At 48.7% G+C, this 20,741-nt stretch overlaps 1 protein-coding gene across 1 annotated transcript; it reads left to right on the top strand.

The window, feature by feature from the left end:
- The first annotated feature begins 8,366 nt into the window (after positions 1 to 8,366).
- PPP1R14A (protein phosphatase 1 regulatory inhibitor subunit 14A) lies at positions 8,367 to 17,440 on the top strand. The gene is made up of 4 exons (XM_066348732.1): positions 8,367 to 8,767; positions 10,742 to 10,822; positions 12,054 to 12,086; positions 13,030 to 17,440. The coding sequence occupies exons 1-4, from the start codon at positions 8,567 to 8,569 to the stop codon at positions 13,156 to 13,158; spliced, it is 444 nt and encodes a 147-aa protein (XP_066204829.1). The 5' UTR covers positions 8,367 to 8,566; the 3' UTR covers positions 13,159 to 17,440.
- The last annotated feature ends 3,301 nt before the right edge of the window (positions 17,441 to 20,741 follow it).

Here is a 20,741-nt window from a genome sequence, read left to right as displayed (position 1 = left end):
TGTCAGACAAAAGTGCTGCCAGAAGCCATTGTTCCTTTTCTGAGCACCCCACCACACACACACGTACATACACAGAACCAACAGGTGCCATATCTGTGTTTCTTTTCTTTTATTTTCTTTTTTTTTTGGCAGAGACAGAGAGAGTCAGTGGAGGAACAGATAGGGACAGACAAACAGGAAAGGAGAGAGATGAGAAACATCAGTTCTTCGTTGCGGCTCCTTAGTTCTTCATGATTGATTTCTCATATGTGCCTTGACCATGGGGGCTACAGCAGACTGAGTGACCCCTTACTCGAGCCAGTGACCTTGGGCTCAAGCTGGTGAGCCTTGCTCAAACCAGATGAGCCCGTGCTCAAGCTGGTGACCTTGGGGTCGAACCTGGGTCCTCCCCATCCCAGTTTGACGCTCTATCCACTTTGCCACCGCCTGGTCAGGCCATATCTGAGTTTCTATCAACCTGGCTCATCCCAAATGAGATGAACCCAAAGAGGTCCACACCAAGACATATCATGAATAAAATACAAAAAGTTAAAGACAAAGAGAGAATCTTTTTTTTTTTTTTTTTTTCTGAAGATGGAAAGTGGGAGGCAGTCAGACAGACTCCCACATGTGCCCGACAGGGATCCACCCAGCACACCCACCAGGGGGTGATGATCTGTCCATCTGGGGCGTCGCTCTGTTGCAACCAGAGCCATTCTAGTGCCTGAGGCAGAGGCCACAGAGCCATCCTCAGCGCCCGGGCCAACTTTTGCTCCAATGGAGCCTTGGCTGCGGGAGGGGAAGAGAGAGACAGAAAGGAAGGAGAGGGGGAGGGGTGGAGAAGCAGATGGGCGCTTCTCCTGTGTGCCCTGGCTGGGAATCGAACCCAGGACTCCTGCACGCCAGGCTGACGCTCTACCACTGAGCCAACCGGCCAGGGCCAAAGAGAGAATCTTATAAGCAACAAGAGAAAAACAGTTAGTTACCTACAAGGATGCTCCCATAAGACTGTCTGCTTATTTCTTAACAGAAATTTTACAGGCTAGAAGGGAGTGGCAAGAAAGAGTAAAAGTTATGAAAAGCGAGGACTGGCTTGACCAGGTGGTGGCGCAGTGGATAGAGCATTGGACTGCAATGCAGAGGACCAGGCTCATCTGGTTTGACCACAGCTCACCAGCTTGAACCCAAGGTCACTGGCTTGAGCAAGGGGTCACTCGGTCTGCTGTAGCCCCTCCCCCCAGTCAAGGCACATAAGAGAAAGCAATCAATGAACAACTAAGATGCCACAAAGAAGAATTGATACTTCTCATCTCTCTCCCTTTCTATCTATCTGTCCCTATCTGTCCCTCTCTCTGTCTCTGTCAAAAAAAAAAGAAAAGAGAGAGAAGCAAGGACTGGCTCTGGCCAGTTGGCTCAGTGGATAGAGCACCGACCCGGTGTGCAGACATCTTGGTTTGATCCCCAGTCAGGGCATACATGAGAAGTGACCATCCGTTTCTCTTCCCCTCCCACTCTCCCTTCTCTCTCTTCCTCTTTCTTCCCTTGTCACAGCCAGTGGCTTGGTTGGTTTGAGCATCAGCCTTTGGTGCTGAAGACAGCTCGGTTGAATCCAGCATTGGCCTCAGATAGGGGTTGCCGGGTAAATCCCAGTTGGGGCGTGTGTGAGACTGTCTCACTATTTCCCCTCCCCTCATGAAAGAAAGAAAGAAAGAAAGAAAGAAAGAAAGAAAGAAAGAAAGAAAGAAAGGAAGGAAGGAAGGAAGGAAGGAAGGAAGGAAGGAAGGAAGGAAGGAAGGAAGGAAGGAAGGAAGGAGAAAGAAAGGGAAAAGAAGAGAAAAGAAAGAAAAACAAGGACTTATAACCAAGATTACTTGACCCAGCAGCTCGGTTGGTTCCAGCATTGGCCTCAGACAGGGGTTGCCGGGTAAATCCCAGTTGGGGCGTGTGTGAGACTGTCTCACTATTTCCCCTCCCCTCAGAAAGAAAGAAAGAAAGAAAGAAAGAAAGAAAGAAAGAAAGAAAGAAAGAAAGAAAGAAAGAAAGAAAGAAAGAAAGAGGGAGGGAGGGAGGGAGGGAGGGAGGAAGGAAGGAAGGAAGGAAGGAAGGAAGGAAGGAAGGAAGGAAGGAAGGAAGGAAGGAAGGAAGGAAGGAAGGAAGGAAGGAAGGAAGGAAAAAGAAGAGAAAAGAAAGAAAAACAAGGACTTATAACCAAGATTACTTGACCCAGCAAAGCTATCATTTAGAATCGAAGGACATATGAAGAGCTTCCCAGACAAGGAAAAGCTAAAGGAGATCATCACCACCAACACAGTATTACATGATGTTAAAGAAACTTGTTTGAAAAGAAGAAAAGAAAGATAAAAATATGAACAATAAAATAGCAATGAATACATATCTGTCAACAATTGAATCGAAAAAACAAAATAAATGAACAAGCAGAACAGAAATAAACATAGATACAGAGAACATTTTGATGATCTCTAAAATCAATAAATAAATTTAAAAATTATTCTAATAACTATGTATGGTGTCAGATGAGTACAAGACATCAGGATGATTACTGAATAAATTATATAATGTTTTGTCACTGGGTTCTATACCTGAAATGAAGATATTGTATGTCAATTGTAATTGAAAAATAAGAGCCCTGGCCGGTTGGCTCAGCGGTAGAGCGTCGGCCTAGCGTGCGGAGGACCCGGGTTCGATTCCCGGCCAGGGCACACAGGAGAAGAGCCCATTTGCTTCTCCACCCCTCCGCCATGCTTTCCTCTCTGTCTCTCTCTTCCCCTCCCGCAGCCAAGGCTCCATTGGAGCAAAGATGGCCCGGGCGCTGGGGATGGCTCTGTGGCCTCTGCCTCAGGTGCTAGAGTGGCTCTGGTCGCAACATGGCGACGCCCAGGATGGGCAGAGCATCGCCCCCTGGTGGGCAGAGCGTCGCCCCATGGTGGGCGTGCCGGGTGGATCCCGGTCGGGCGCATGCGGGAGTCTGTCTGACTGTCTCTCCCTGTTTCCAGCTTCAGAAAAATGAAAAAAATAAAAAAATAAAAAAAAAAGAAAAGAAAAATAAGAGCCCTGGCCAGATAGCTTAATTGGTTAGAGCAGTAGTTCTCAAACTTTTTGAAGTCGGGGCACATTTAAAATCCTGCAAATAGCCTGACCAGGCAGTGGCACAGTGGATAGAGTGTTGGACTGGGATGTGGAGGACCCAGGTTCGAGACCCCGAGGTCACCAGCTTGAGCGCGGGCTCATCTGGTTTGAGCAAAAGCTCACCAGCTTGGACCCAAGGTCGCTGGCTTGAGCAAGGGGTTACTTGGTCTGCTGAAGGCCCATGGTCAAGGCACATATGAGAAAGCAATCAATGAACAACTAAGATGTCACAACGAAAAACTGATGATTGATGCTTCTCATCTCTCTCTGTTCCTGTCTGTCTGTCCCTATCTATTCCTCTCTCTGACTCTCTCTGTCTCTGTAAAAAAAAAAAAAAAATCCTGCAAATAATTGTAGGCACACTATATACAAATTTCTGAGAAATATGTTATAATAATTAAGTCAAATATTAAAGAAAAATATATAAAGTCCAAGCGTGCTTTTATGGTAATTAAACAAAATAAATATGACAAAATTAAATTTATTCTGACATTAAAAAACATTTTTATGTTACATTTTTTGAGTTATGCTTTTTAGAATTTGTAAAATAAGAGGGGTTAAAACGTAAAAAAACAGTGCCTGACCTGTGGTGGCGCAGTGGATAAAGTGTCAACCTGGAACACTGAGATTGCTGGTTCGAAAACCCTGGGATTACCTGGTCAAGGCACATATGGGAGTTGATGCTTCCTGCTCCTCCCCCCTTCTCCCTCTCTCTCTCTCTCTCTCTCTCTCTCTCTCCTCTCTAAAATGAATAAATAAAGTCTTTTAAAAATAAAATAAAATAATTTTAAAAATGACAAAAAAGTTATCTTTATATATATATATATATATATATATATATATATATATACACACACACACACACACACACACATTCTTAGTAAGATTTAGTAAATTCAGCAGGTCCTGGCACAAATGTGTTAAGTTTTTTCATTCTTGTGTTTACGAGAAACATGAGCCTGATGTGTCCTAGCAATTTCTTAAATGTTTAGGCATATATTTGAAAGGCAAACTCTCATTTCCTCATCAATACATTGAAGAATTCCTTTCTTTTTACTCTTAATTGTGTTGAGTGCAGAAAACTGCACCATACATATCATCTTAACTTTACACCAAACAAAGGATAGAAGAAACTTGCCTCCAGTCTTTCCGGGGAACATGGGGGTAGTGTAAACAATCCAGCACCACAGCTTAACAGCCTTTTGCAACCTAATCAGGCAAGTGAGGTGGGGGATTGGGCAGACTGTCAGTTTACAGCCAATTCCCCACACCTCTGTCCCCCAAAAATCTAAACTCCAAAAACCCTGTTGGTTTTTTGGTCCCAACAGGCACATATTTCTCTGGAATACCCTAGGGCGCACCTGAAAATCTTCTAGGGCGCACACTGAGAACCACTGCCCCAGCCAGTCTCCTAAAGCGAGAGCGAGGATCACTCACAAATTGGGTGTCCCCAGATTGTGAGGATCAGGCCCATAGGCCAAGAGAGTCTTCCTAGCCTAGTGCTAAGATTTTCGAGAGGCTGGAGCCGAGAGAGAGAGAGAGAGAGAGAGAGAGAGAGAGAGAGAGAGAGAGAGAGAGAGGGAGAGAGAGAGAGAGATGTGTGTATAAGGAGACCCAAGCTAGGAGAACTCTTTACTCACCCTTGAGAGAAGGAATCAGGCTGGTGATGTTTGTAGGGTTATCAAGGGCAAGGGTGGAAAGCCCCAGAGAAAGGCGTGCTCTCTGCAGGTTCAGGAGGGGTGGCCAGGAGGCGGATCAAGTCCAGGGGAAGGGAAGCGGGAGAGAAAGGCGATCCAGTAGGTCCTGGCAGGCTGAAGGAGGACGCTCAAGTTCAGGCAAGAAAAGTTTATTAGGGGGTCATCTGCCGGCTGACTCCTAAGGTGGAGGTCAGCAACCGGTTCTCTAACAGGTAGGGTTAAAGAGGGGATTCAAGGGTAGGGGCTGGTAGTCATTATGGGGAAAAAAAGGTTAACTGTTAGTAAGCTAGGGGACCTTCCACACCCGGGTGAGTCAATCTGATGCCTGGGGAAATCTGAAATGTCCAGTTTTTTGGGTTTTTTTTTTGTATTTTTCTGAAGCTGGAAACGGGGAGAGACAGTCAGACAGACTCCCACATGCGCCCGACCGGGATCCACCTGGCACGCCCACCAGGGGCCGATGCTCTGCCCCTCTGGGGCGTCGCTCTGCCGCGACCAGAGCCACTCTAGCGTCTGGGGCAGAGGCCAAGAAGCCATCCCCAGCGCCCGGGCCATCTTTGCTCCAATGGAGCCTTGGCTGCGGGAGGGGAAGAGAGAGACAGAGAGGAAGGAGGGAGGGGGTGGAGAAGCAAATGGGCGCTTCTCCTATGTGCCCTGGCCGGGAATCGAACCCGGGTCCCCTGCACGCCAGGCCGACGCTCTACCGCTGAGCCAACCGGCCAGGGCCTGAAATGTCCAGTTTTTTAATGTCCCTTGTCTACTTAAGGGAGAAGGGGGTCATGGCCCCCACCTGCAGCCCTATAACTAGGTTAACACACTTCAGCCCTATCACTAGGTTAACACACTTTCGACATAAACTTAACCAACCTCAAGAGGACACATGATCTTAACTAACCTGTAATACAGTCCCTGCATTGCTTTCTCCTTCATGTAATCTTTTTAGTTCCCTTCATAATCTTAAATGCATAAAAGAAGCTGCAAAACTGTTATTCTCTAAAGCATTTGAGATCTTGCTCCCTGCATGTCCTCAGAGTAGCTCAAGTAAACTCATAAAAATTCTCTACAGGTTTGGACATTTCTGATTGTATAGCTGGTGGCTGTGGCATGCAAGTTCCCATTGGATTCGGCAGACGGTAAAGGAACTGTGGAGCCCGAAAATGGTGGGCCATTCTGTTTATTAGAGTCTCACAACAGCCGACGAGCAAGCAGGCAGGGAAAGCAGCTTCCCTCTCTGGGCTGACCAGAAAAAAACAGGTGGGGGGGGGGGAACCCCTTCCCCAGACATGCTGAACCTACAAGCTCAGTGGAGGCCTGCATGGTGGCCTTGCAAACTCAGAGACCTAAAATAACCACACAAGATGGTCGAAATTAAAGCTTTTTAACTAAAAGCAGTTCATGGCGGGTAGTCATTTCCTGTTCTAGGCAGTATATTTCCCTAACAAGGGGTCAATGTTTACTTTAACTGAGCCTGTCTGTTGTCTTTTTCTTTTTTTTTTTTTTTTTTGCATCTACAATAACATAACTGATAACATACCTTTGAAATATAAAAGCAACATGCCTTTGAAATGTATGAATAATCTTCTCCAGACCCCTCAGGGCAGAGCCACCACACTGAAAGAGCCCCCATTTGATTTATTCTTCTTCTTTTTTTTTTTTTTTTTTAGAGAGAGGAGACACAGAGAGAGAAAGAGACAGAGAGAGGAAAGAGATAGAAAGAACAGAGGGAGAAGCAGGAAGCATCAACTCCCATACCATATGTGCCTTGACCAGGCAAGCCTGGGGTTTTGAACTGGTGACCTCAGTGTTCCAGGTCGACGCTTTTACCCACTGTGCCACCACAGGGCAGGCATCATGTTGATTTTTTTTTTTTTTTTACAGAGACAGAGAGTGAGTCAGAGATAGGGATAGACAGCGACAGACAGACAGGAACAGAGATGAGAAGCATCTATCATTAGTTTTTCATTGCGTGTTGCAACAGCTTAGTTGTTCATTGATTGCTTCTCATATGTGCCTTGACCGCGGGCCCTCAGCAGACCGAGTAACCCCTTGCTGGAGTCAGCGATTCTGGGTTCAAGTTGGTGGGCTTTTGCTCAAACCAGATGAGCCCGCGCTCAAGCTGGCAACCTCAGGGTCTCGAACCTGGGTCCTCTGCATCCCAGTCGGACACTCTATCCACTGCGCCACCGCCTGGTCAGGCTCATGTTGATTTTTAACTGTTAACTATACTTGCTTTTGTAAAAGAAGTATATATCATTTTAATCCAATCCCAAAGATTTCCCCGCTTTGCTTTCTCCCAAATCCCTAATCTATCACCACTGGATTTCCTGTAATCCCCTTATGCCTAACCTACTGATCTAATGTATAAATTAAGGAATGAAACTGCCATTTTCCAGAGCATTTTCTCAGTCCATTGAGATTTTGCTTCCTGGCAAATTGATTAGCTTTCTGACAGTTTGGCTCAAATAAACTCATAACAATTCTTACAGGTTTGAACCTTCCCTCCTCTCCCCTCCCCCCTTCCCTTCCTGTGAGAGGAGGGGAGATAGACAGATTCCCACAGGGGCCCCAACCCAAATCCACCTGGCAACCATGGTCTGGGGTCAATGCTCAGTCAACAATTCTCAGCACCTGAGGTGGACGTTCGAGCCAATCAAGCCACTGGCTCTAAGAGGGGAAGAGAAAAAGGAGGAGAGGGGAAAAAAAGAAGAAAAAAAAGGCCTGACCTGTGGTGGCAGAGTGGATGAAGTGTTGACTTGGAATGCTGAGGTCACTGGTTGGAAACCCTGGGCTTCCCTGGTCAAGGCACATTTGGGAATCGATAATCGATGCTTCCTACTCCTCCTCCTGCCTCTCTCTCTCTCTCTCCCCCTCCCTCTCTCTCCCCACCGCCTCTCTAAAATGAATAAATAAAAAAATAAAATAAAATAAGAGAAAGGAGAGGGAAGGGAAGAGAAGCAGATGGTCCCTTCTCATGTGTGCCCTGACTGGAGATCCAACCCAGGACATGCACATGTCCTGCGACGCTCTATCCACTGAGTCAGCTAGACAGATTGGATGTTTCTTATGTTGACACTCCTTTTCCGTTTCTTATTTCTCCATAGAACTTATCATATTCTAATAAACTGTATAACATACTGTACTTATTATGTCTACTGCCTGTCTCCATAAGAATGTCAACTCCATGCGTACTGAGCTTGTCTCTTTTGTTCACTGCTCTATCTGCAGTGCCTAGAACAGTGCCTTCTATAGAGCAGGCACTCAATACATAAATATTTGTAGACTGAGCGAAGAAATGCGCGAATGAATGCACGATGAACAACAAAGAAATGATGAACTGTGAGTACTATGGCTTGACGTTCCCTGGCAAAGAAAGGTGGCTGGGGGGCTTATGCACCGTCCCTTGCAACCGACAGAGGGCGCAGATAGGCCGGTTCCTCTGAGCCTGTCCCGGGACCCAGCCCCCGGCATCCAGTCCCCCGGAACCCCTGACGCCCAGGCTAGCCTGGGGCTTTCGAACCTCGCCCATACCTGAGCCTTGCTCGGCTGCGGGCTTTACACCGCTGCAGCGGCCAGTCCTCAGCCCCACAAGCAGGGAAACTGAGGTCCGGGGCGGCTGGGGCGGGGCCTGCCCCTCCGCGACCCGGAGCCCCCGCCTCCGTCCGGCCCCGCCCCACCCCGTAAGAGGCCCCCTGGGCGGGAGGCAAAGGCGCACAGCACTTCGCGGGGGCCGGGGCTAGGGCGCGATGGCAGCTCAGCGGCTGGGCAAGCGGGTGCTGAGCAAGCTGCAGTCTCCATCGCGGGCCCGCGGGCCGGGGGGCAGCCCCGGGGGGCTGCAGAAAAGACACGCGCGTGTCACAGTCAAGTATGACCGACGGGAGCTGCAGCGGCGGCTGGACGTGGAGAAGTGGATCGACGAGCGCCTGGAGGAGCTATACCGCGGCAGGGTGAGGCGGGGAGGGGTGTGGGGAACAGGCGAGTTCCCAGGCATCCTACGTTCTGTTCTTGGGATCTTTGGTTGCTTGTGCTCGCTATTGCACACACACGCCCAGGGGTCAGACACTCATTGGACTCATTGGCTCCGCTATCCACCCTGGATGGCTCTCTGCTTGTGGACACTAAGAGAGACACACTCTTGAGTCACCAGAGCTGTGCCCAAATATCTATGGAGAGCCAGGGGCTTACTATCTGGGGGTGAGAAGGCAAAGTTGGGGAGCCAGAGCAGCCATATCTGGAGAAAGGGTGGGGGGAGGGGATGTCTTCTAGCCAAACATAGCAGGGGAGATACAACCACATAGAGATGCATAGCAAAGGAAGCAACAGTAGTCACAGATGTGCACAGTGACAAGCTATAGCCACTCAGGCACTGAGAGAAGCAACAGCCATACACATACTCTCAAGGACGTAAGCTGTGGTTACTACAGATCAACATATGCTATAGCCACAGGCATCCACGTTCACAGTAACACAAGCCTCAGCCATATGCTGACACACAATACAATGACACTCACACAAAAGAACTCCGGTTACAGCTCTTCATAGATAAACACCAGCACAAGCTATAGGGACTCACAGTACAAGCTACAACTAAATACCATTATTCCCTAAAGGCAAAAACAGTAACCACATGATATATGCTGCAGCCACTCAGACATAAAATGACAGAAATTATAGTTACACCCAGACAGAAAACAGTGTAAGCTGTAGGTAGGTGCATATGGACATACAATAGCAGAAACTACAGGTGCCCCTGGGCATAACCTATAGCTTCACAGACATTTCACTGGCATCTCTGATTGAAGTTATACTTTGTAGAACACACACAAGCTGGGGAACACAGTCCCAGGCACCCAATGGTCATAGCAGTATATAGACACACAGGAGGCAGAAATCCTCAGCACACTGTGAAGGTGGTAGAAGCCAAAGCCCCTTACAGGGACTTGAGGTCCCTCTGTTCTCAGACACACATGGGCTCATACAGATGGACAGACAAGTCCAGTTGCTAGTGGTGGGTGGCATCTTATGAGGTCATCCTCAGGCAGTGGGCACTATGACTGCCTGTAACACATGATGAGGAGACAAACAGAGTTAAGCCAGAGGCACACACCTCACACCCATAGGACCACAGTCCCCTGAGCAGGGCACACACATGATGCCACGTACCTCTGCACCCTCACATTGGCTCTAGCCACTTAGAAGAGACCCTCCTACAGGCATGTAAACACACTTATACACTCCGTGCCTTTGCTGACCACTGCTGCAGTAGCCAGCAGAACTTTGGGTGGAGGAGGAAAACAATCTGTTGTCTCAGGGATCTCTTCGCAGACAGCTGGGTTCTGTCCCTCTCAGGGATACTGAGCCAGCATGAGTTTGGTCCTCTGTCCCAAAAGGCCATACCAGGAGTCCCCTCTTAGTCACTCAAAATTGAGCTCATGGCTCATCCCATTTGCCTGCGGGGGCCTTGGCGGTCATCTCCTTGGCTGCAGGGGGCTGTAGTCTGGCCCCCTGTGCGGCTTCCTGTACCCTTGGGCAAGGAGCCACCCCAGCAGGCGCTGGCCCACGGCTCCCCTTCGCTGCACCTAGCTCTTAGACTTTTCCTTGAAAGGGCAGAGCCAGCCCCACTTCTGAATCCCAGACTCTGACATTCCAAAACCTGACCAGGCCTGTTTCCCTCTGCTGGAACTGGGGCCAAGCAGAGAGACCCATGCCAACCCTGAGGTCCCCTGGGGCCTGGGGACCCAGGCATTAAAGCCAGTACAGGCCTCTGTCAACCCATCTGTCACTCCTCCCCCCAACACCCAGATGTCCTGCCTTGGTGGAGCTGTCCCTGACTGCCACATTATTGCTCCAGAACCCGCCAGCTGGGCCCTGGGCCGTGGGAGGGGAAAGGGCCACTGACTAGCCCTCCCTCCCCGCCTTAGGAGGCACACATGCCTGATGAAGTCAACATTGACGAGTTGTTGGAATTAGAGAGTGAAGAGGACAGAAGCCGGAAAATCCAGGTAGGTCAAGGGGAACGCTGCCCCCAGTCCACCTTGCCCCCCCCTAACAATCACAACAATGGTTACTACGTTTATTAAACACTTACTATGTGCCGGACACTATTTTAATTGCTTTACACTTATTAATTTATTTAATCCTCACAAACCCCTATGAAGTAGGCACTATTCTTTTTTTTTTTTTTCATTTTTTCTGAAGCTGGAAACAGGGAGAGACAGTCAGACAGACTCCCGCATGCGCCCGACCGGGATCCACCCGGCACGCCCACCAGGGGGCGATGCTCTGCCCATCCTGGGCATCGCCATGTTGCGACCAGAGCCACTCTAGCGCCTGAGGCAGAGGCCACAGAGCCATCCCCAGCGCCCCGGGCCATCTTTGCTCCAATGGAGCCTTGGCTGCGGGAGGGGAAGAGAGAGACAGAGAGGGAAAGCGCGGCGGAGGGGTGGAGAAGCAAATGGGCGCTTCTCCTGTGTGCCCTGGCCGGGAATCGAACCCGGGTCCTCCGCACGCTAGGGCACTATTCTTCATTCTCCATATGAGGAACATGAGCCCCAAAGAGATGTAACCACTGGCCCAGGGTCACACTGCGCTGGGGGTCACAGCCAGACAGTTGAGCTCTGGCCTGTTCTCTGAGGCAAGAAAGTGTGACCTTCTTGCTCTCTCTGGATGTAGAGTTTCTTTTTTTTTTTTCAGAGACAGAGAGAGAGTCAGAGAGAGGGATAGATAAGGACAGACAGACAGGAACGGAGAGAGATGAGAAGCATCAATCATTAGCTTTTTGTTGCGACACCTTAGTTGTTCATTGACTGCCCTCTCATATGTGCCTTGACCGCGGGCCTTCAGCAGACCGAGTAACCCCTTGCTCGAGCCAGAGACCTTGAGTCCAAGCTGGTGAGCTTTTTGCTCAAGCCAGATGAGCCCGCGCTCAAGCTGGCGACCTCGGGGTCTCGAACCTGGGTCCTTCTGCATCCCAGTCCGATGCTCTATCCACTGCACCACCGCCTGGTCAGGCTGGATCTAGAGTTTCTTGACTAAACCTTGTCCCCAGTTATTTGATGAGGCCCTCAGACTGTACTCCTCTCTTGAAGCCAGGTGGGAAATCCACCTACAGTCTGACTTCATTGTCTTGTTGCTTGGGGCTTTGTTGTTAAAGGGCGGGGGCTGGAGGGGTGGAGGTGTTGTTAGTCATTTACTATTTACCTTTTTCTTTTGCATGGGTGGGGGGTTGTTTAGGGACTCCTGAAGTCCTGCACGGCCCCCACAGAGGTGAGTTTTCCTTTCCCACTTACAGATCCCTGTTCTGGCCCCTTTACCCTGATGGGGGAGGGGATCTCTGGGGAGCAGGGGAAAGCCGGCCATGCCCAGGGCCAGCAGAGGGAACTTTGGGGAGCCCGTTTCTCTCTCCAGTGGTGTCTTTTGTCTTCCTCACTCCTCGAGTCCTCTCTCCCCATCTGCCACTCCATTGTCTCTTCCCCGCTGAGATGCGCCCCAGCTGTCTCCCGTTTCTGCCTCTGCTGTGCTCTGTCTGTGGGTGCTGCCTACCCCCCTCTCTCCCTGTGCCTGCCTCAGCCGTCCTGGAGCTCCATCCCCACCTCTGGGGGGGTGGGGGGCCCAGCCTCCCAGGCCCGAAGCTGAATGGCCCAACCCCTCCCACTTCCTTCCCTGCTTTAAAAGGGAAAAGTATTCATGTTTCTCTAACCAGCTCGGGGCTGGCTGAGGGACACACGTCATTGAATGTCTGCCCCGGAGGCTCAGGCCTCTGTCCCTGGGGACCCTCCTGGTGATCTCTTGGCCTGAGAAACATCTCTGATGTCTCTCTGTAGCTCTGTGTCTGTGTTCTGGTCTCTGCCTCTCTCTGTCCTCATCTCTCTCATTCCTTGCTTCTCCTCGCCTTTGCTCTCTCTCATCTCCGTCTCACACTGGCGGGGAAGCAGTTCGGAGGGGCTGGCTCGCAGGGGCCTCCACGTCTCCCTGTTTTCAGCACTCCCCACCCTGTCTCCACCTCCACTCCCTCGCACTGGCGGGGAAGCAGTTCGGAAGCAGTTCGGAGGGGCTGGCTCGCAGGGGCCTCCACGTCTCCCTGTTTTCAGCACTCCCCACCCTGTCTCCACCTCCACTCCCTCGCACTGGCGGGGAAGCAGTTCGGAGGGGCTGGCTCGCAGGGGCCTCCGCATCTCCCTGTTTTCAGCACTCTCCGCCCTGTCCTCAGGACTTCGTCCGAGAGCTGCTGGTGAAGCTGCGAGGCCTCCGCAAGCAGCCGGGCCCCTGCCAGCCCAGCCCCTCCGGTGACCACAGCCTGAGCCCCCTCCAGGACCGGGCCCGGACTGCGCGGCCCTGACCCTCTCTCACCTCTGTGGCCCTCTGTCCCCTTCGCCAGTGCCCTCCTGGCTTGTTTATAAGTAGTATTTAATGGTTCTGTAACATCGGGTGCCTGGTTTTCCTCTCTCTGGGCTTCCCCCAGTCCCCCCCCCCCCCCAGTTTTCCTCCCTCCTGCTGCCTTTTCATATCCCAGCACCCACAGCTGACCCAGACAGATGGAGAAGCACTCCTCTCTGACTGGAGAGCATGAGAACAGGCCCTGCTGACCTTGCACCCCCGGGACTCACATCCTGTCCTCACCTCCCCCAGCCTCGGCCCAGTGCCAGCTAGCGGGGCCCCAGCGGACTGGTGGCGCTCTGCCTCTGTGGGAATGATGGCCTGTGGCCGCAGGAGACGCACAGGACCTAATATACCTGAAATCCTCGCATCATGAACATTCATTCATTCCATGAATTTTATTGGGCACTTATTGTGTGCTTGGCATGGCCGTTGGAATTGAGGCCACAAAGATGAGTAGAAGGTAGTCCCCGGCATCAGGGTGCTCACACACTGGTCGGGGAGAAGGGCCTGTGTGCAGAGGATTAGAACAAAGTGCTAAAAGGTCCAAGATCCTTGGGAGCCCGGGGAGTGGGAGGAGCCATTCACTCAGGGTGGTGAAAAAAATTTGGAGGCTTCCTGGAGAAAGTGACATTGAGGAAGGGCTTTAAAGGATGCACAGGTGTTTGTGTGAAGTGGACACCCATACCTGAAGACCCTGAACATTGACATTGATGTTGAGCCAGGGAAAGTATCAAGTACTGGCAGGGCCCTTCACCGACCATGATGGATGGGCAAGTCTCCCAGGGTTCCGTCAGGAGAGCACTTGGCTGGAGCACGGTGATTCACGGCCTGCACAGTCCTAAGGGAGGGGCTGGCGCATCAGAAGTAAGCAGTGGCTATTTACCCCAAACTGGAAGATATTTAAATATTTTGACAACAAGTCTAGTTGTACCGTGGTCCCAGCTGGGCACAGTCAGGAGATAGAGTGCAGCTAGGGCTGCACCAAGGACCGGCACGGCAGAGACGGGGTATCTTCCCCCCAGGACAAAACACGTCTTCCATCTCGCCTCTACTGGCTGAAGGGGCCCCAGCCCCAGTTCCCACTTTCAGCCAGCCAGCAGCCTGAGCAGGATCAGGCAGCCATCCCAGGGACTCGGAGCTCCCAGCTGGCAGGCAGAGAAGGTGTCCCTGAGGAGGAGTACTCAGCGCCGGCTTGTCCAACCCTCAGGTTGCCTTGCTGTCCCTGGGCAGGTAGACCTCAGGCTTCCAGTGCCCCCCCCAATGTGCAGAGGATAAATGTGTGGAGACTGGGGATATCCCCCCTCCCAGGACACCCACTTAGGTCTCAGTAACTCCGACCATCTTTCAGAACCTGTTTTTGGTTCCTCATCTTTGTGGAGGCGGTATATGCTCAGACCCAGGTTCTAAAGTCCTGGGTGTGCTTCTTGGTTTTCTTTCTCATCAGCAAAAGGGGGACTTCAGAGATGAGAAAACGAAGGCATGGATCCAGAGGCAGATTAAGGTTGGTTGAGGCCCCGGGTGCAGAAGAAAATACTGGGCCCCTTACATTAGAGAAAAGTGTAAAGCTGGGGTTTTGCGGGGCCCTTCAGAAGTCGGGGCCCAGGGCGCGCTCCTGGTGCACCCGCTGTTAAATCCGCCTCTGCATAGATCGGTGATGTCACTTGCCCTAAGTCACACATCTGGGAAGTGGCGTTGAGCTTCAATTTCAGTCATTTGACTCCAGAGCCCAACTACTTAATTTCTATACTACGGTGCGCCTATAAACCATAGCAATGATTGCTACTCTTCAATGGCAGGAAGAGGTTGACTGATTATAGGAAGGTGTCAGTGACATCTCACAGCCCTCTGAGATAGCCTATCTAAAGGGCAATACATTGAGTGAAAACAAGGCTACAACAAAAGAATTGGGAAACAGCTTACCGTAGCTCTTTCTTGGATTCAAATGCCACATGTCCTACTTCCAAGCTGTGTGATACTGAGCAATTCACTTAACCTTTTCTGTGTCTCAGTTTCCACATCTGTAGAACAAAGATGATTTTAATAGTACCTACCTCCCAGGGTTGTTGTGAGGCTTAAATGCACAGACCATAGACTAGTGCCAGGCATGTAATAAGCATTGTTATTAACCTTATTGTAGGGAGGGAGGAGCTGGACCATTATTTTTACAGCCACCATAGGTGGCCAGCAACTTGTCCCTTGGAAATACCAACGCACAGGCCCTGTGACATGGAAAAGCCCTAAAGGACAGGTGCAATGGATAAAGAAAACAGACTTGGATGCTGAAGTTGCTGGTTCAAAACCCTGAACTTGCCTGGTTAAGGCACATGCAAGAAGCAATTACTATGAGTTGATGCTTTCTGCTCCTCGCTCCTTTTTCTCTCTCTAAAATAAAAAAATAAAAATTTTAACTCTTTTAAAAGAAAGCCCAAAGGACACTGTACCTGACCTGCCACCCTTGCCTCCTTCACCAGACTCACTGCCTCTGAAGGCCTGGGGTCTGTCACCCACTCCGCAATCAGATGACACTTTTCCTCACTCATGCATTAATCTCTATCCACCTTGTTCCCTCTTCTCTTTCCTCAAGAGGTCACAGTTTTTGTGTTTGTTTTTTAAAAAAAAATCATTTTCTTGCTCTCCTTCCAGTATTTCTTCATGCAAATACAAACAAATGTGAATCTATATTGTTTCCCCTTTTTATATAGGCAGACACGAACTGTCCTAACCTTGCTTTTTTTTTGGTAACAACCTATCTTGGGGATCTTTTATTTTCTTCAGGTTTTTTTTATTGACTGATTTTAAAGAGGGAGGAAGCGGGGGGAGAGAGAGAGAGAGAGAGAGAGAGAAGAACATGTATCTCCTCCGGTATGTGCCCTGACCCAGGATTGAACCGGCAACCTCTGCACTTTGGGACGATGCTCTAACCAACCGAACTATATCCGGTCAGGGCTTGGGGATCTTTTATACATATTACAACCCTCCACAGGCTTCCCTTGCTTCAGAGCAGAAGCCAAAATCCTCCTCTTCTTTCTCCCCGCCCTCTGTCCCTTGCCTGTATTCTCCACTTGATCAGGTTCTGCCCTTCCAGGACCCGCAGATATTGTTCCTCTGCCACAGAGCATTCTTCTCCTAGAGCTCCTTATCCTCATTGAGATGTAATCTCAGAGAGGTGTCCTTGAGCCCCTAAAGTAAGGAGCCACACTCAGTGACTCTGTCACCCAGATTTATTTCTTCATAGAATTTATTACACCCTGAAATGATCATTTTATCGCCTGCGTACACTACCCCGCCTTTACATTAGCTCCTCCCTTGCCTTAAGCACAGCTATATTCTTAATGAATGCGGCCGCGCCTGACACGCAATAGTGCTTGCCCAATGACAGTGCCCCCTGGTGGCCACCGTCTCTCTCCACGCACGGTAGCCTTCCCTGTGTAGAAGTGAGGCCTGGCGCCCTCTCGTGGCTGTGCGAATTGGTACAACTACACCCCAACTCTAGGGATAGTCAGCGGGCATCGTGGTAAAAGCAGGCTCTGAAGAAGCTTCTACAAAGCACTTAACCTACCTTTTATCTTTGATCAACACCAGTGCCTTTGCTCATTAGAATGATGACTATTAGAAAGGGGCTTTGCATCGATGATATAACTGCTACTCACAATTGGCCAAAATGTCTTGGGAATACTTCCTGCCCTCATAATAAAGAGGGCAGGAATGCTCTTAACAAAGGGATTGTTGTGGTCAATATAAGATTAACCTAAAAAAATCGGTTATTATCCACTAACACTATAATCAATTAAAACGTAATTTTAAAAGAATGTACAGTTTTCAATAGCAATGAAAACTATAGTTGCTGATGGAGACTTGACTTGGGGTGGCGAACACACAGGGCAGTGTATAGATGATGTGTTGTAAAACTGTGCACCTGAAACCTATGTAATTTTGTTAACCAGTGTCACCCCAGTAAATTCAATAATAGGGAAAAAAGCTATAGTGTTTTTTTTTTCAAACAAACAACTTAAAGATGCATACGCCCTTTATGGAGAGAGGATATAGAAGATAATCTGAAAAAAAATAACACCATTTATGCCTTTGAATAGGATAGCTTAATATTATCCACATGCCAGTTCTTTACAAATTAGCCAACAAATTCAAAGAAATTTCAATAAAAATTCCAGATGGATTTTTTAGCTACTTGATAAACTTATTCCAAATTTTTTATGGAAGAATAAAGGTGTACAAATAGTTAATTCAATGTGGAAAAAGGGAAGTGCTAGCTCTACTAGACATGAAGACAGACTGCAAAGCCATAATAAAAATAGTTTGGTATTGGTGCAGGAACAGATGAATACACCAAAGAAACAGAACAGACTCACTGGCAGACCCAGACATGTATAGGAACATAACAAAATGATAAAGGTGACACTGCCATTCTATGGGGGGAGGGAAGGCTGGATTGTTCATGTGGCTTTGGGGAAACTGGCTCACCATATGGAGAAAGAAAATGAATCCTTACCTCACACCACATACAAAGGTAGACTCCAAATGCAATAAAGATCTAAATGTAAAGAATAAAACTATGGAGTGAATAAAAGGAACTGGAGAGTAACACTACCGTCCACAGATTGTTTTGCTATGCTTCCCATCAAAGGTGGTATTCCATTCTTGTCTTGAATAAAGACTAGCTTCAGTGACTTGCTTCTAACACATAAACGTGATGAAAGTGGCACCGAATGCCTGTTTTAAGCTGCTGTAACAAAATGCCATAGACTGGGTGGTTTAAACAACAGAAATAAATTTTCTCACAGTTCTAAGATACTGGGAAGTCTAAGATCAGGATGCAGCATGGTTGGGTTCTGGTTCTGGTTCTGGTGAAGACTCTCATCCCAGCTTGTAGAAGGCTACCTTCTCACCATGTCCTCCTATGCTAGAGAGAGACTAAGCTCTCTAGTGTCTGTTCTTATGAGGACACCGATCCCATCAGAATAGGGTCCTGTCCTAATGATCTTATCTCACCCTGCTTACCTCGTACAGCCCCATCTCCAAGTACCATCACATTGGAGGTTAAGGCATTAACATACGAATTCGGCAGGGACTCATATATTCAGTCCAAAACATTGATTTCTGAAGCTAGGTCATAAAAGGCAGTGGTTCCTAACCTTTTTTGGGCCACAGACCGGTTTAATGTCAGAAAATATAAATATTTTCACGGACCGGCCTTTAGGGTGGGACGGATAAATGTATCATGTGACCGAGACAAGCGTCAAGAGTGAGTCTTAGATGGATGTAACAGAGGGAATCTGGTCATGTTTTAAAATAAAACATCGTTCAGACTTAAATATAAATAAAACAGAAATAACGTAAGTTATTTATTCTTTCTCTGCGGATCGGTACCAAATGGCCCACGGACCGGTACTGGTCCGCGGCCCGGGGGTTGGGGACCGCTGATAAAAGGCTTCAGCTTGGTTCTCTTGGCATGCTTGCTCTTGGAGTCCAGTTGCCATGTTGTGTGGAAGCTCAAAGTGCATGGAGAGGATTTGCATTTTGGCTGACAACATCAAATTCCAGACATGTGAGTGATTGAATGAGATGATTTCAGCCCTAGGCACCAACTGGCTGCAATGGCCTGAGAGACCTCCAGTGAGAATTTAGCTGGGCCCAGTCAATCCCAGATCCATGAGAGGTAAGTGTAATAAATAGTCACTGTTTGGCCCTGGCTGGTTGGCTCAGCGGTAGAGCGTCAGCCCGGTATGTGGAAGTCCCGGGTTCGATTCCCGGCCAGGGCACACAAGAGAAGCATCCATCTGCTTCTCCATCCTTCCCCCTCTCCTTTCTCTCTCTGTCTCTCTCTTCCCCTCACACAGCTAAGGATCCATTGGAGCAAAGTTGGCCCGGGCGCTGTGGATGGCTCCATGGCCTCCACCTCAGGTGCTAGAATGGCTCCGGTTGCAACAGAGCAATGCCCTTTAGTGGGCTTGCCAGGTGGATCCCAGTCAGGCACATGCGGGAGTCTGTCTTTCTGCCTCCCCGCTTCTCACTTCAGAAAAAAAAGTCACTGTTTTACACTACTACGTCTAGTGTAGCTTGTTATGCAGTCACTGGTAACAGAAACTGAGTTGGAGGTGGAAGAGCACTTTTAAACAAAACTTCAAAACTACAGTGGATTTGATGAATTTAGTCATGTCAAAATTTAGAGTTTCTGTTTTTGGAAAGACATCTTTAGTTGAAGTTAAAAATTTAATGGACAGAATGAGAGAATATATTTGCAACATCTAAAATGGGTTAGTGATTGAAATTTAGCAACTACAAGGAACTCCTACAAATCAACATCACAAGAGCACAACCCTGGTAGAAAAAGACACAAGGGACAGGAACAGACTGTTGAGAGGACAGGAAGCTCAAAGCACTTATTGACACATTAGGAAATAGTTAAAATCAATAATAATCTGAAAGATGGAAATTGAAACAACAATGACATAACATCTGTAGATTGGACGAAAATTAGAAAGCTGGATAATACCAAGTGTTGACAGGAGCACCAGCGGCATTGACCACTAGCAGACCAGTAAGCTTGTAGTATGTGGTATAAGACATGATGAGTGAATTAGATAAACACCCAGCCCTGGCCAGTTGGCTCAGCAGTAGAGCATTGGCCTGGTATGTAGAAGTCCCAGGTTTGATTCCTGGCCAGGGCACACAGAAGAGGCACCCATATGCCTCTCCACCCTTACCCCTCTCCTTTCTCTCTGTCTCTCTCTTCCTGTCCCACAGCCAAAGCTCCATTGGAGCAAAGATGGCCTGGGAGCTGAGGATGGCTCCATGGCCTCCACCTCAGGCACTAGAATGGCTCCGGTTGCAACGGAGCATCGCCCCCTAGTGGGCATGCTGAGTGGGTCCCAGTCAGGCACATGCGGGAGTCTGTCTCTCTGCCCTCCCTGCTTCTCACTTCAGAAAAATACAAAAAAAAAAAAAAAAAAGAAAAGAAAAGAAAAAGAAAGAAAGAAAGAAAGAAAAAAAGAAGATAAAGGTAAACATCTGGCCTGGGCATAGGGAAATAGGGCTCCCATGCATTGCCGGTGGGAGTGGATCATGGTCCAGGTTTCTGGGGAGTAACCCTTTTATTCACAGATCATTTTGAGCACCTATTATATGTCCGGCACTTTTCTAGGTGCCAGGTCATATCAGGAACTTATGTTCTAGCAGAGTAAAACAGATCAATATTATAATAAGTGAATTCTATAATATGTTAGAAAGTGGTAAGAATCATGGAAAATTTTAAAGCAGAGGTTAAAAAAGGAAAAATTAAATAGAGTAAAGAGATTGGAAATGCTGGAATAGGGAAAATGACAATTTTCAAAAGGGTAGTGTAGTAGATAAGAAAAAAAAAAAAAAGGTGTGGCCTGTGGTGGCGCAGTGGATAAAGTGTCAACCTGGAACGCTGAGGTCACCGGTTCGAAACCCTGGACTTGCCTGGTCAAGGCACATACAGGAAGCAACTACTATGAGTTAATGTTTCCTGCTTCTCCTCTCTCTCCTTTCTCTTTAAAAATC

This window comes from Saccopteryx leptura, chromosome 9 (genome assembly GCF_036850995.1).
Source record: "Saccopteryx leptura isolate mSacLep1 chromosome 9, mSacLep1_pri_phased_curated, whole genome shotgun sequence".
Taxonomy (NCBI): Eukaryota; Metazoa; Chordata; class Mammalia; order Chiroptera; family Emballonuridae; genus Saccopteryx; species Saccopteryx leptura.
The sequence above is the reverse complement of the archived record's forward strand: the minus strand, read 5'-3'. Positions and strand labels throughout refer to the sequence as shown.

What these genes read in the sequence shown, in the direction of transcription:
- PPP1R14A (XM_066348732.1), top strand. Translation starts at nt 8,567, where the DNA reads ATGGCAGCTCAGCGGCTGGGCAAGCGGGTGCTGAGCAAGCTGCAGTCT. An exon ending in ACAGAAGCCGGAAAATCCAG is followed by an intron (nt 10,823 to 12,053) that starts GTAGGTCAAGGG and finishes GGGGTTGTTTAG; the next exon opens with GGACTCCTGAAGTCCTGCAC. An exon ending in CCTGCACGGCCCCCACAGAG is followed by an intron (nt 12,087 to 13,029) that starts GTGAGTTTTCCT and finishes CCCTGTCCTCAG; the next exon opens with GACTTCGTCCGAGAGCTGCT.